Source organism: Balaenoptera physalus (genome assembly GCF_965194825.1).
Source record: "Balaenoptera physalus genome assembly, chromosome: 15".
NCBI classification, from domain to species: domain Eukaryota; kingdom Metazoa; phylum Chordata; class Mammalia; order Artiodactyla; family Balaenopteridae; genus Balaenoptera; species Balaenoptera physalus.
The window spans coordinates 44,896,591-44,913,180 of record NC_138894.1 but is presented as its reverse complement, the minus strand read 5'-3'; the positions used below and the strand labels follow the sequence as shown (position 1 = coordinate 44,913,180).

Below are 16,590 nucleotides of genomic sequence, written 5' to 3'. Positions count from 1 at the left end.
TTTTTTAATCTTGAGAAGCTTGAGATCCATGGCATTTTGGAATTCTTAAAAAAAAAGAAAATTGTTCCCAGCTATTATTTTTTTAAATTAGCTATCAGTTATATTGAATCCACAGACTAGAACCATTGTTTTCTTCTGAAAGACTCTTCTGTTTTCTGACATTTTTCCTTTGAAATATTATTTGTTTGCTAAGTCCCATTGAAATCACTTAGGGGGAAAACAGATTTCTGCAACCATTGGCCAGAAAATAGTATAGTTTTTACTTTTAACTGTGTTTCTGGAAAGAGTTTGAACTACGCAGTAATTAAGTTTCTTTGGTCATCTGTATAACTTATTGTTTATCTTGCCTGATTCTGAGTATATCTACCTTTTAAAAAATTATTTTATTGAAGTATAGTTGATTATCTACTTTTTTTATATTGGTGGATTGAAATTTATAACTGACACCCGGATAACAGATTAGACAGTAAAATAATAAGGCACATTGCCTTATTTAATTTAAAGTTTAGTTTTCCGTTTATTGCTCACTTTCTTTGGGTACATGTCTATTTTTCTAGTTAAATATATAAAGAACTCATTGCTGAATCATTTTTTATCAAGAAAATAATTACCATGAGTAATTATCCCAATATGCAGCTTCCCCACCTCTTATCCTCAAGTCATGGCATTTATAACAGATTTTTTTCAGGCTGCAGTTGATTTGTATATGCTTAAATAAATTATTTTTCAGTACAGTGTTTGACAATAGGAAGCAGGGAAATTGTGATAGACAAGAAGAATTATGGCAGAGTAGTCTGTTGCCTTAAATCTAGTTTTCTAAATTTAAACTCACAGAGAGATGGGAGAGTTCCAAAGGGAAACAAGAGCTTGAAAGTCCTCACCAGCTTTTGGATGGCGTTACCACCTCTACTTCCCTGCTCTATGGTTGTGCTATAGCCTTTATCAATGTGCTATGGTATCATGAAGGGGTGGGTATAGTCATAGAGCTTTGACTTATGACCATATGTGGACAACTCTAAGGTAAATTTATATGTGACATCTTAAACATATGGGTAGATGCAGTTTTATAAATTGAAAATCATCAATTTAAAAACTAAATGACAGTTATAAATTTTCAGTGAAATATTTTGATTTTATAGGAATCAGAAGTAACAAGTGAATATTTACTCTGCGTTTAGTTCCATATTAGGTACAAGTCTTTTAGGTAAGATATGATATGAAATAATTTGAAAATAAGGCATTTTATAGAGTCATTACTCAAAATTGAGATATGTTACCTTTTCCTTAGGTCTGCCTTTGCTAAAGGATCTGTGATATGATTAAAAAGTGAAAAAAAATATATGAGTAGAACTGGATAATGTGGTTTCATCCTTTCTGCCATTAACTGTACTAGGATGCTGGCAAATGATTAAATAACCTGCCTTTCCTGACTCTACTAAGGAGCTAGCTAAATAGCTGTATGTGTTTTGTACCAAATTATTTTCTAGGGAAATCCTTTCTGTTACTCTGAATAAAAACTGATCAGGGTTCTTGTAGTGCTGATGAGTGCCAATATGAGGTGCTTTTTAAAAAATAAAGTTCTTAAGAACCTAAATTCCTGTCTCAGTTGAGTTGTACAGTTAGATGTTTAATACCGCAGCTATTTTTAGTTACCTGTATTAGACTTTTCATTCTTTTTCTAGCTTCAGGTTCTTTAATTCTGTTTGAGGTAGAAGTTGTAGTAAGCTCTTCTGACTAGGAACACTTTTTTTTTTTTCCTTCGTGTTTGCTGCTATATACATCATAGTTTCCTCTCCAGCAAAATTTACTCGTTCTGTTTTCTGCCTAGTATATAATAATTAGCTAACACTATAAAGCTGGCATTGCCAGATACTCAGCTGGACTAATTGATATTGTTACACTGTCCTAACTTAGCTAGGTGTACAGTCCCTAAAAAGACTATCAGAAAGCCAGAGCTCTGTCTTAGTTTGACCTTTTCTCTTGCTGGGAAGAGATGCTGGATAGATGGTCAGAAAATGGCAGCATACTAGCAGCTTGGGAACTAGCACCTTTCCGTCTCTTTTTATTAAAAAAAAGAAAGAAAAAAAAAGATTTTAATTCATTAAGCAGATTGTATTTTTGTTTGTTTATTGGTCTAATTACCATTCCCTGATCCAAGACTGAGAATTTAAATAGGTCAGTTAGAGGATCAGCATTAGGATACCTGAGGAAATTATGTGGTATCACCACCTTCTAACCCTGCCCAGTTGTTAGTTGGTCTCCACATTCCCTGCTTTTCCCACTCTTGACCTCTGTGTCATATACATAAATGTTAAGACCTTAGGGATAAAAGACTATTTTCTTGACTACTCTGTGAATCAGAAATAGAGTTGGCTATGATGTCGGTTGGGTGAAGAACTCTGAACTTGAAAATCATGGAGTTGGTTCTCCTACTGATTATTAGTATGGCTTCAGGCAAGCCATTTACTCTTTAATTGCTTCAATTTCCTTATCTGGACCTGGTTTAGATCTCCTAAAGATATTTTCAGGCCTAAAATTCTTTGATGGTCTTTTTTTTCATTCAGAATTTTACAAAAACTCTATCTTTTCTGCCGTGGCTAATAAGTAAAGTTCAGTTATTATGGTCTTTTTTTTTTTTTTTTTTAATGTATCGGGAGACTATGAAAATATAATTATGGGAAGTTTGAAGAGACCAGAGAAATTGCTTGATCTACCATGACAGTACATGAGAATTAGAGTTGTCATAAATCTTCAGAATTAAATATGTAGACTATGTAGAGTTTTGATTAAAGATTTTCTAAGATGGGCAGCAATTTACTTTTCAAAATGGATATTGTTTACTTTGTGGAGTTTTTGTTCTAGGACTGTCAACAGGCATAGAAATAGGCAGGGGAATAGAGGAATCCCTGGAGATGTTTTTTAATCAGCAAAACCCAGTTCTTTACCTTTGGCTGTAGTGTGCTAAGTCTCTTGTGAGTCTCTATTTCCCTTTCCTCACCTGAAGTTTTGTGATCTGGGGGCAATGAAGAGAGAATAGAGGGGGAGTTATTGACAATTTAGCTGGAGTGGGAGTAGTTTAGTGCTGCTAAACCTATATCTTGTGCTGGTATTCTATCTTTTATTGAAGTATAGTTAACTTATAATAGTCTGCTGGTATTTTAACTAACAAGATAGGATAAGATTCACATGGACATAAGTTTCCATGATCTTGATCCCTTCTCAGTTCCACTTCCTGGGTTCAAATCCAACTTTTGCCTCTTACTTGCTGTGTGATCTTGGGCCAGTCTGTGCCTCAGTTTCTTCATGTGTTAAATCTGCTCCCTGACAGGCACCTGCACTCATATACTTTAGCTACTTTCCTATTATTATGGAAGAATGGTCTGTGCTCCGAGCAAAGGCCAATCTGTCTCCTTTTGTACTGTTAAGGACATTACTCTAGCAATTATTTCTCTTCTGCATCATTAAATTTTCCCTCTTAACTGGATATTTCTCATCAGCCTAAAAATATTTTTCTCTTATTTAAAAAATTCTCTTCTGACACTATTTCTCCCACTAGCACCAACCTATTTCTCTCTCTCTCTTTCAGCAAAACACCTCAGAGGAGTTGAATGTACTTGCTAGCTCAGTTTCTTTCTTCCTATTCTTTCTTGAATCCATGCTAATCCAGTCAGGTGTTTACCCTTGTCACTCCACTGAAACTGCTCTTGTGAAGTCAGTAATGGCTTCTGCTTTGTTAAATCCAGGGGTCATTTTCCAGATCTCATCCTCTTTGATCTGTTACCAAGATTTGGGACAGATGATTGTTCCTTTCTCCTTAAAACATTTTCTCCACTAGACTTTCAGAATACCACACGCCTCTAGTTTTCCTTCTGCTTTACTGACCCTTCTTTGCTGGTTCCTCCTCATTTCCTGGACCTGTTATTGTTGTGCTCCAAGGTTCAGTTCTTGAGCCTTTATCTCTCTCTCTCTCTTTCCCCCTCCCTCTCTCCCTCTCTCTCTTTCTCTCTCTCCTCACTCCCTTGGGATCACATCCAAGTTTTAAGGATCACCTGCATGCTGATGATTCCCAAATTTATAACTCCCGGCACGTACATACAGCTGCCTATTTAAACACCTACACTTGAATATCTAAAAGGCAACTTAGATTTAATGTGTATAAAACTGAGTTCCTAATCTTATTTTCCAAGCTTGATCCTTCAGCAGTTTTGCCTCATATCTGTTAATAGCAATTCCTTTTATGTACTTGCTCAAGGGCGAAAGCCTTAGAATCATCCTTGGGTACTTTCTTTCATACAATCAGACAGAAAACCTTATTGATTCTGTCTTGAAACTATGAAAAAATATATGGAATCTGACTACTTTGTACCACTTTTCTACCACCCCAAGCCAAGTCACCATTAGCTCTCCACAGGATAATTGCAGTAGCTTACTGGTCTCCCTGTTTCCTCTCTTACATCTGAAGCCTATTCTAAATACATTTGCTAGAGTCAAAAAACATAACTTCATCATTCCTCTGCTTAAAATCCTCCAGTGACTTCCCATCTCACTCAAATTACAAACCAAAATCTTTGGAATGGGCTGCCAGAGCCTCATATGATTGGGCCCTCCGTGTTTTCTCTAGTCTTATCTCCCGCTGCTCTTCTCTTTGACCACTCTGCTCCAGCCACATTGGCATTGTTGTTATCTAACTGCCTCAGCACCTTTCCAGTTGCTGGTCCATCTCCCTAGGAAGCTCTTCCCATGTTTTAAAATATCTGATTCACCTCCTTACGGTCTTCTCTCGTCACCTGCTCATTGACACTTTTCTCTGATTAACCTGTTGAAAATTGTTACTTTCTCTTGCCCCTTCCATCCTTCTTCCCTACTTTCATTTTTCTCCACAGCGTTTCTCTCTACCTAACATGCTGTCTGTTTTACTTAATTATTTTGTTTGTCTGTCTCTTCCTACTATTCTGAAAACTCCACTAAGGCAGATTTTTTCTTTTTTTTTTTTACTACAGTTCCTAGACAACGCTTGGTAGATAGTATCAATTGAGTGAGTGAATGAATGAATGAATGAATAGTAGCTACCTCATAGGGTTCTTATGCAGATTGAATGAGTTAAACATAAGTAAATTCCAAATATGGACTGACATATAGAAAGTACTTCTTAAGTGTCAGCTTTTATTACCACCTTCGTAGCATGTCCACGGACAGTCCTGAAGCCCAGAGAGATGAAGATTTAGTTGAGCTGTCTTGGCATACCATTATCCATTAGCTTTGGCTGGAAACGCCACCACAACGGAAGACCTAGAGTGGTGACCCCCACGTTTCAGGGGGTTCCTTAGGGAACCTTGATAATATTTACAAGGAAAAAAGTCTTTAAAATTATAGGCACTAGAAACATTAACTGTACAAACTGCTTTCTTCTTTACTTGACCCAAATAAACATTATGGTTTCGTGGGAAATGATCTTAAATGCAGACTATACAATTAATTTTTCCTTTTAAAGAATGAATTTGCCCTTAAGTTCCTAAATCACAAAGTAATTTTAAAAATGTTTCTCCTAATAAGGTTTTTATTCAATCCTAAATAGCTTTTGAAAATATGAGGCACCTCATTTTTGCATCTTCTTGTGTGTGTGTGTGTGTGTGTGTGTGTGTGTGTGTATGTGTGCATGGAAGAGGGTAAAGGTTTGTTTACAGATAGTAATCTGTAGCTACCATGTGATATAACCGTCATAGCCCAAGTTTAATGCTTGAAAAGTTTTATTTGACTAATCATTTTTGTTTTAGGGAGACAGATCTAATGGATAGTTAAATAGGGTCAATATATTTTTGTAAATTATTAACATTGCATTTCCTGTACTTCAAATTGAAGCCATTATTTTTATTCTGGTAGGCTCATAGCTGGCAGCCTGGAATAAAAAACCCATACCGTGGTGTTGTAGTATGGCCTGTTCCTGAAAACATTGAAATCACTGTGACACTTTTTAAGGTAAGTTCCAGTTTTATAAGTTATAGGATTTATTATATAATCATAGTTCTAAATGACGGAATATTTCAGTATTCATTGTTCTATACATTTGGGTCCTTAATGTGCAGTAAGGACCTTAATGTGCGTTATTTTTAGAGATATAGCAATTTATAACAATGTAAGGATATCAGGGTGTTTCATGGTCTATAAAGTCCAAATAATTTGGGAGTCTTTTTGAACTTATTCCAGTTAAGATCAATTGGAAGACTTCTTTTACTACTTCCTACATTCCACCCACAGGGAACTTTAAAGTTTTTTTTCTGTGGAAAGCTGAGGTTTGTGGAATTCTTAGTCCTGACCCTCATTTTGTTAGCCTTGTTTGACTAATAACAAGATAGGTTTTTAAATTAGTATATGATAAATATTTTATTGATGTTAATATAAGAAGATAAGTTTAAAATTGATTTTTGATAAATATTTTATAAATGTTAATATTTTATAAATACTATAGCTTAACATAAAAATTCTGATAATAAATTCCAAGTGCAGGTCCAAAAACATAGCTGTGCATATAGCTAACTCCTTTTATATATGTTTTTTCTTGAAAGTTTTCCTTATTTCTTAACATTATAAAATAGTCCTCACACATATGACAGTTATGCACTAGAATATTTATTTTCCTAACCAATTCCTTACCTGCTCAAAAAAAAAAGGTGGAGACGAGTATGTCTCAGTTTCGGCCTTCTTGAAAGTGGTGCAGTTAGGAAACAAATGCTTTATTTCTTCTTGAATCCTTCCAATTGTGTTGACGTTACTTTTCCAGAAGGACAGAATGAAGGAAGACATCTCATTAAGCACAAACATAAAGTTTGTGAAAATCCACTAAAATACTTTAGGATATGGAATCTAAGTTGAGCAAAGTTATATGGCTTAGAGTGTGAAATCACTGTGTAAAAAAATACTTTTGATTTTGTAATCCAGTATATTAATTCATATGTTCTGGAGCTACTGCAGGGATCAATAGAACAAAACAGTATGATGAATGTTGATGTACTAACCCATGAATGGGACACTACTTTTAAATGCTCTGTTTCATAGATACTCTATTTTATCAGAGATTCTTAACACTTTATGTATATTTTATAGTTTTGATGTTATTGGATCCTTTATAGTTTTGATATTATTGTTATTGGTATTATAACTTACTTGATTATGCTTATCATATATACACTATACTTGATTTGTTTGCCCAGGGAGAAATAAGGGATGCAACTGTAGCTGCTCTTCCTTTTTTTTTCAGGAAAGATCAGAACCATCCTATTACCGTTTAGTCAGCTGTCCTAAAAGCCTATTATTAAACCCCCCTTAACCATACCTCTCCTACTGAAATGATATAGTAAGATTGGTAGTTAACAACAAGACCTTTAGAGTACTATTTCATTTAATTCTTACAGCAACCCTAAGGTTCTGTAATTATTCCCATTGTACTGGTAAGGAAACTGAGACTAAAGAAGAAGGTAACTTGCCCAGTCACACTGCAATTTAGCCCTGGGGTGGTTGTTGTCTGTTTGTTTTTGATTTTGTTTTACATTGTATGGCCTGTTCTGTAATACAAACCGCTCTGAATATAGATCACAACAGCAAAATCTCTGACATGCTTGAGGAAGACTTTTAAGTAATCTCTTGTGTGTTTTTGATTCAGTCTGTTTATATTGGTAAAGCAAGTGAATGGACATAGTTACACAACTTTAAAAATAAAATGATGATAGAGAACAAGGGGTTAGAAGAGAGCCAATAAATGGCTGACAGCCGTGTGTTTGGGCAAAGGATATGCACTGAGTGATTCTGAGTTGAAAGTGGCTGTTGAAATGTGTTACTTGGAGGATTAGGAGGTGAGTGTAGTTTTCAAGTGCTGATGAGAAGGTTCAGCATATCCTATCACTGAACTCTTATGTCTGTAAGTGTTAGTCTGTAGGGGAAAAACCCAAATACCCTTTCCTCCCCATTTTGCTGTATTACACACATTTCTCTTCAATCGTGCTATGGAGGCAAACTTGTGACCATTTAAAATACTTAAATAAATACTTAGATAAATATCTTTATCTTCCTGACTCTACGTCTTCCCAGAGTTCCATAGAAAAGCAGAAAAGTAAAACAAAACAAAATAATTTTTCATTCTTTCATGGTAATTTTTTTGGATCTTGCATTTAAAATATTCAAGTGGAAAACTTTTTCATATTTCCCCCTTCCTTTTACTTATATTAAAGTCTCACAATTTACTTAATCCTGAAACTTGTGAATAGGAAAGGACTGCTCTGAATCCTTTTTGTCCTAGGTATGGTATTCACAGAGTTGTGCTCATAGACAACGTGCTTTTTTAAAAAGTTATCAATATATTTCATTTTTCTGTGACTTAACCAGAAATTAATTTCTTTAGCCTGCATGCTTGATTTTGAAATAGATTGAAAATAGTTATTTCTAGTTAATGAAAAAAAAAAAGCCTTTTAGGGTTTTGAGAAGGAAAACAGCTCTTTAAGCCATTTTCAATTTTTCTCTTTAGTGCAATGGTAGTAAAAGAGACACTAGAGGGTAGAGAGTAGGATATAAAGAAGACAGTTGATTCAGGCTAGAAGCAATTTTTACTACCAGTGTTTTTGTTTAGTCAATAATATAATTATTTAATTGTGTAGATAGTCCAAAATGAACATTATTGTTGCTCCTTTACATCTTTTTAGTGACTTTGCCCTATCAGATATGTCCCTTGGTCCCATTAAAATTATTCTTTTAAGGGTAATATATCATCTCTTTCTAAAAAATGTTTCATCAGCTTTGAGAATTAATGTATATCATATATAAGTTACTGTTCAATATTTGTTAATTTGTAAGATAAATGTTCATTAATTCATTCATCAAGTATTCTTGAGAAACCACTGTGTGCCAGGTACTTTTCTAGGTCCTGGGGACACAGAGATAAAACTGAAGCAACAACAGGGCTAAAAGCCAGACAGACCTGGAACTGCAACATAATTTTAACACTTATTTGTGGGAAGTTACATCTTTTAGGTCTCAGTTTTCTGTTCTGCTAAATGGGAATAAAAATAGTAGCTGTATCATAAGTTGCTGTGATGATTAAAACCCTTAGCACAATAACTGAGGCAGAGTGTGTGCATTGCAAATATTTTGTGTTACTACTACTACTACTACTACTACTACTACTACTACTACTATTAACTGTGTCAGCTGTACTAGAACTATGCTGCATACTTCAACAATGGTGCAGGTGGGGGCAGGCAGGAAGGGTGGTAAGATGTCTTTTTCCTAAGCATTGTGTCACACTTTATTACTTGGTCTCTAAAGTAGCACTGTTTGTGCCCTAAATTCCTCATGGAAAAGCTCCTTCAGGCTTTATTTACAGTAGTTGCTCTCTATAAACCTGGGCAGGGCCAGGCTGGGGAAACAGATATCAAGTAGAGTTCTCTACCTCTTTTTCCTTTCTACTCTTTCCTACTTCTCCCTGCTCATCACCACCAAGGAAACTCCTTTTTGGCAGGTCTTTATACTATCTGTGTGAATTTACCCATAGAAATAGCTGCCTTAGGACAGCTCAGAATCAGCTAGCCACCATGCTATTAAAGTAAAAAATAAGTAAATAGAAGTAAAGAAGTAACTAAGGAGTTTGGAATTTATCCCATAGGTTGTAGGGGTCATTAAAAAAATCTGAGTTGGTACGAACATGGTCAGAACTGTGGTTTGGGAGAATTAATCTGTGTACAAGATTGATTGGAGGGCAGAGAATCTGGGAGAGTGCTGCAGTCACTTTTATCTTGAAAGAGACTAGGCACAAAGTGATGAGGACCCAAACTCAGCTGTGGCAGTAGAAACTGAAGATTAATAATAGACTAAAGTGGAATCAGTCATGAATAAGATGCTTCCCTATGAGAAGCATGTGGTCCCTGAGACCCAGTAGGGGAATAGCATCTATGTGCACTCACTCTCTCTCTCAGTAACTCCATCCCTCCCCAACCTCTAACACATGAATTTGAACTTGAATAAGTTAAATGCACTTATGATGCAACCCCACTACTTTCCCTTTTATGTCTTATGATCTATTGCCTTTTACCTTTACTTACTCTAATATCTGTGGAAATTCTATACAATCCCACCTAGTCCAAATGCTTCCTCACTCATAAAGCTTTTATTGTTCATTCCTCTAAGAAATGTATTGTCTTCTAATCCCTAGTAAAACCATGTATTTCATTCATTATATAGGTATTTAGATTAGTTGTTTGACCATGTATTTCATTCATCATATATGTATTTACATTAGTTGTTTGTCTTTGAAGGCAAGGACAACTATATTTGAATCCATATAACACCTCTACAATTCCTTGTATAATAAGTAGCTAATAAATATTTGTCAAATACTTGCAAAAGTATGCTTCATATAGAAAAAAGCTGCATTTGGTTGTGGGATCTGTTACCCTTTCTTAGGTTTCTGATGGTGGAGGGCGGATGGGGGTATCAACATCCAATTTGCCATTTTGTGTAGATTATGAAGTCCTTTGAGGTACTTTGAAATTCCAGATGTTTATATAACCTCTGCACCAAGAAAACCTTGCCTCAAGTGTGATACTTTGAGTTTAAAATACTTAGAGGTATAGAAATGAGGGCAGAGCTTTATATGGGCATTTAATATCTTAATAAAGTGCTTCTTAATAGTTCACTCACTAAGTTATCTGAACCTGGGTTTCTTTTTTTTTTTTAATTTTTATTGGAGTATAGTTGGTATACAATGTTGTGTTAGTTTCTGCTGTACAGCAAAGTGAATCAGTTATACATATACATATATCCACTCTTTTTTAGATTCTGTTCCCCTGTAGGTCATTACAGAGTATTGAGTTGAGTTCCCTGTGCTATACAGTAGGTTCTTATTAATTATCTATTTTATATATAGTGTGTATATGTCAATTCCAATCTCCCATTTTATCCCTCCCACCCCCCCTTCCCCCTTGATAACCATAAGTTTGTTTTCTACATCTCTGACTCTATTTCTGTTTTGTAAATAAGTTCATTTGTACCATTTTTTTTAGATTCCACATATAAGTGATATCATATTGTATTTGTCCCTCGGTTTCTTTTTGTATTGTTTTAGATGGAATGATGGAAGATAATGATATGCATTAACATAAGTAAAATAGAGAATTTCTTAGTAAAAAATAATGATTTAAATTTAGATAAGTTATGGAAGTTTCTTAAGAGTAGGCCATTCTGCCTCTCCTTTTTTAAAAAGTTGGAAAAAGCTAAGAGCAAGGCTGTTTGTATTTTCTTAACTGGATTGACTGAATTAAGAAATGTATTTCAACTTTATATTTTGCTTTTGTTACAGGATCCTCATGCAGAGGAATTTGAAGATAAAGAGTGGACATTTGTCATAGAAAATGTAAGCTAATCGTAAATTCTGTCACCTTTCATATTTTTGACTGTATAAATTACTAAGGTACATTAGCATTTTGGTGGTAGGAGAAATGTTGCCTTATAAAAATTAAATAGTGATTTGTAACTTTCAGAATTTTTTAAATGAAATGATAGCCGGTAGCAGAATTATTTGTAAATATTTTTGTTAAAAATATAGACGTAAAAATACTCTTCAATGCTGAATTATGTATATGCTCTATGTATTCTGTTGGGGGCTTGAGGGAAGGATCATGTCTTATTCATCTTTTTATCTGTTTAGCATCTGACATGGTGCTTCTCACATAGCAAATGCTCATTGAAACATTTGTTGAATGAAACTATGAATGATCTTAGAAATCTTTTAAAAAAAAGTATATGCTTTAACTCTTTGGGTTGAGGGATTCTAGAGTGGTACTTTAATAATCATCTTCAATTAGTTTACATATTGTGGAGTCCCAGGTGACTTGCAGGCATATAGTAGTTGTTTAATAAATGTTTATTGAATGGAGATTAGGGAAGACAGGCCATGAAACTACAGTGAGAAAGAATGTGGATTCTGGAGTCTGATAGACCTGATTGCAAGCTCTAGCTCTTCCATTTATAGGCTCTGTGATTGTGGTAAGTTTCTTAACTTCTCAGCAATCAATTTACAGGTTTGTGAGGATTAAATAATTTCAATGAATATTAGCTTTTATCATTGTCATCGACATCATTACCATGATTGTTATTAAAGTTCTAAAATATATTTGTAACAGTTTTATAACGTGCTTTATAACAGCATATTCTTCCTTTCTGTGCCTGACTTTGTTTTATATCTCAGTGGTAAAAGGAATCTTATACTTTTTCCAGCAGTAGCTGGGCCATTTTTAGACATGAAGATCTGGGAAGCTTGGGAAGGAGATCAGGTCCAAACACAGTGGAAGGAGTTCTGATGGCTGGATATCAAGCCAATGTCATTGTGTTATGGTTCACACATGTTAACAGTTCTGGATTTTCTATAGTGATAGGTTTGAACACTATACTTGGAATAGCATTGAGGTTTTAAAATCAAACAAACTTACACTTCTTGAAATTGGTTACAGCCTTATAAATCTAGCTTTCATTAAGTTAAGAGCTTCTCCCCAATGGATGGTTTTACGGTTTTCGATACTCGCGGCTCTATTATACATCTTTGTTAATTTGATGTACTAAAGAATTAGCCAGTTAATTTTGGGTTGTAATTAATGGTAGAAGTATGTAAACACTAACTTTATATTTGTTTAGAAAGGTGTTCTTATTACACCTCTAATTAATTTTAGGATAGAGGCACAGCAGTTCTAAATTTCTGAGGAATACGTTATAAGCTGTTACTGAAAGGTACAAGTTAAAAAAAAAAAAGCTATATGATATAGATCAGGTTTGGATGCAAAAGGCATTCAAATCTATAGGATTTTAGGAAAAATATTTTTAAGTTCTGTGTTATATATTTTATAAAAATATTTTAAAGGTCTGTAGAAAAATACTAAAATTAAAACAGTGAGATTTAAATGGATCATGAGATAAAGAGGTATATTTTGGATTATACTTTCCATATTGGGGTATGTGTTTCTTAAGTCGAAGAGTACATTTATATCCTTTTTATGAAAAATATATTTAAGCCCAGCAGCTTATTTTGCTCATTTGCCTATTTATTACTCAAGTGATTGAAGTTGCTAGAAATCTGACTGTTAGGTAAGGGAGTGGCCATAGGAGGAAAATGGAAAATAAAATACATTAGCATTTCTTCTTTCCAAGTGTTTATTATTAAATTAGATTCACAAAAATCTAATAAAAATAATATAGATGCTTTTAACTATTATTCATATTGTTTATAAAACTTTATAAAACCAACATTTTAATTGAACTGTTACTAGAGGTTAAATTTTACTCTGTCATCTGAAGATTTTGGAGACCTTACTCTGAGTTACATTGTGGAGAGAACACTGCATTTGTGGACATTTCCAGCCATCATTATGCTTTTTAATAGCTAAAAGATTTTCTACCTTCTTGTCATTCTGCCTCCTCATATTCTTATTTGAAAAAAATGCATTTTCCTTTCTCCCATATGATAGTATAGAGAAGACATGAGCTTTTGATTGGTTAGAATTGAGTATAAATCCTGATGTGCCTTCAAAGCTGGTGACCTTGAGATTATTTTCTAGGACTTAATTTCTTCATCTGTAAAATGAAAGGTTTCTACTAAATGATCTCAGAGGGATTTTCTAGGTCCATGACTTTGTTTCAGTCAATAGGAATATTTTTATAAACTTTTTTGAAAATTATCTTTTTGTAGATCAAATTTTTGATTTTCAAGTTCATGGAGAATGAAATATTTAGAAGAGTTATCTGGCATGTCATTTTGGGATCAATTAATAACTCCCTAATTTATATCTTTCTTTAAACAGTCAATATTGGCATATATATTTTCTGTATATTTTTATTTCTGGAATGGATTATGAGTATTATTGCAAGTTTCCTATTCTGAACTTTTTTAGCACAACCGTTCTTTCCCCCTACTCCTTGTTGCTATAATAGTTATTTCCTATGCCAGGATTAGGGGGAAAAAAAAACAAAGAATGAAAGAAAGAAAATTGAATTGTGGTTTAAACTCACTTTTCTTGTAAACATACTTTTCACGTATTAGCCTTTGTAGTAGAAGCCTAACTTCTCAGCCGTGGGTATTAAAAAAACAAAAAACAGAAACCGCCATCTTTAAAGAGATGGTCAGAACTTAGGGGAATCTAGGTATTGAAGACCTAATTTGAAGAGAAGTAAAATTAATCAGAATGTGAGAGGAACACACAATTAATTCCTTAGCTATTAATAATAGTGACAGCAATAATGATGATGATTGCTAGGAACCTAATGCAAGAAAATAACAAATAGTTTATTAGATGAGTTTCTTATGATTTTTTTATTGTTGGCTTTTGCGTGTTTTTACAGCAGGTTTTGTTTTGTTTTGTTTTTGAAGAGACGTTTATGGGATTTGACCTATTTTACTAGCATAATGTTTATTTTTTAAAAGAGGTAAGTATTAAATGCATCCATTATTTACTTACATTGTATAAAGTTCCCAGACTTAGGAAGTGTGGTGGAATTGTTTTACTCTTATTAATGCATGGGAAAGAACATGACTGCATATGTTGTGACTAAACCATTTAAAATACATTAACTTAAAGGAGAACACACTAATTTACATACTTTAAATTAGGACAGCTATCATAAATTGTCAACTATTTAATGTGAAAGGATGAGTTTATATAATTAACCCTAAAACAAAACAAAAGTCGTGTATTCTCACATGGAAGATAGACTAGAATTGGGCATGTCTCCCTCTTTAGTTTTCAGGAGGAACTTAATTTCTTTCTGCTGGGACCAACTTCTATATGGTGAGAGAAAAATGAATCTTGAGAATATTTTTTTATTTACCAATCCAGGTGTGTTAACTCTTTTTCCTCTTCTGGAAAACCTAGGTCAGTTTTCTGAGGTGCTAAAAGGACTCTTGCTTGGCAAAGTAATAGGGGAAGAGTTCTGTTCCACTTATATTTGTAGCCACCACAATTTTTTTACATAGTACCTTTTGTGTACTAGGTACTCAGTATATTATATGTTGTTGAAGGAGTGAGTGAATGAATGATTATAGTCAAACTCAATATCCTGTAAGGTTTATTCTTTTTAAGACAGGAATTAGCATTCATCAACTATACTGAAGAAAAATTCAAAAAGTAGACTCTAGTGGCAGTGAGATGTTATGTGAGGGATCCATATGTCATTACAGTAGAGGTTCTCCTGATCAGTCTCTAGTTAATTTACATGGATTACCTCATACTTTCCATTCTGTCTGTAAAACGTCCTGGTTTTAATCCCACATGTGTCAACATGGTTAGTAGGCTACTCTCTGACACACTTCTGCACACTTCTCTCACAGGTGAGTTTTAAGTTGTGTTTGACCCCTTACAAGACCTCTTGTAATGCTGTTGACCCGTTATTGTAATTATATAATTTAATTAGATGTTTCCTAGGCCAGTGAAATAATCAGTTTGAAGAATTATTTCATGAAAACCTTTAAAATGCTTTAGAAAGAGTTGATAGAAGTGAGTTGTTAAAAACTGCTGTCAAATCTGGTGTGGAAATACAACTGTAAAAAATTGGGAAAATTTATGAAAATCTGAAAGGGTTTTGCATTCAGATTATTTCTCTTTTGTCCTTATATATTGATTTCATTTAAAAGTGATTGAAGTGCACTAATGATATGTTATGGCTGTTGATTGTGAGAAAATTGACAGTCAACGAAATTATACTCAAAGAAGAGGCCATGAAAACTGGTGATGAAACACATTAATATGTATTAAACAAAATTAAAATGTTTGTGTATCAGTATTTATAATTCTTCCCTTTAATTGACCAATTCTCTGTGACATTCAGATGATTTAAGAGGGATTCTACTATGAATGTATACTAAGCCATTCTCATGGGCTCTCTCTATATACTCATCTCTAGGATTAAAGAACTGTTCTTAGAAATTTTCTTTTAAACCTAAATTCAATATAAGTAGACATTACATTTTTCAGGTAGTAGCAGTTCACTTTGCTTGAACTTATAGCAGTTCACTATATGACATCATCATATTCATTCATTCATTCAGTAGCAGTTAATTCACTGAGTATGTATTTTGTGCTGGGCACTCTTCTAGGTACTGGAAATAGAGTGGTATATAAAACACATTAAAAATCTCTTCCTCATGGAGTTTACATTTGTGTATGTGAGAGAGAGACAGAAAATAAAAATTACTGTGTGTGAAATATATACTATGTTAGATCATATAAATATATAATATATGTTAAATACATGTTAAATATATAAGTGCTAAAGAGAAAAAGCAAGAAAGGGAGATAGGAATTCCACTATTATGGTTACATAGATATAATGAGCTTTATTATTTCTTGTAAGGTCTCCAAAAGAGAATTCAGGCATACTTGTCAAATTAATTTGAAAGATATTTTAATAAGAATTTATTAAACCAATATTATAAGGTTCTAGAAAGTTTAACCTTGCAATGCTATATAAAACTTTTCCTAGGTTACAGCTCCCCTCAGTGGTGGATGACGAAATTGACTCTGGTCTAGAGAAACAGTTCTATTCCTGTAGCAGTAACATGTTATA

The 16,590-nt window shown here is 33.8% G+C and overlaps 1 protein-coding gene across 13 annotated transcripts in view; it reads left to right on the top strand.

Annotated features, from left to right (window-relative positions):
- The window catches only part of EHBP1 (EH domain binding protein 1), a 312,365-nt gene that overhangs the window by 61,529 nt on the left and 234,246 nt on the right, over positions 1–16,590 (top strand). For all 13 annotated transcript variants that reach the window (XM_082426541.1, XM_082426544.1, XM_082426545.1 and 10 more), the window contains exons 4-5: positions 5,881–5,976; positions 11,342–11,395. In XM_082426541.1, the coding sequence (XP_082282667.1) occupies positions 5,881–5,976; positions 11,342–11,395 (150 nt within the window). The remainder of the gene's footprint in view (positions 1–5,880; positions 5,977–11,341; positions 11,396–16,590) is intronic.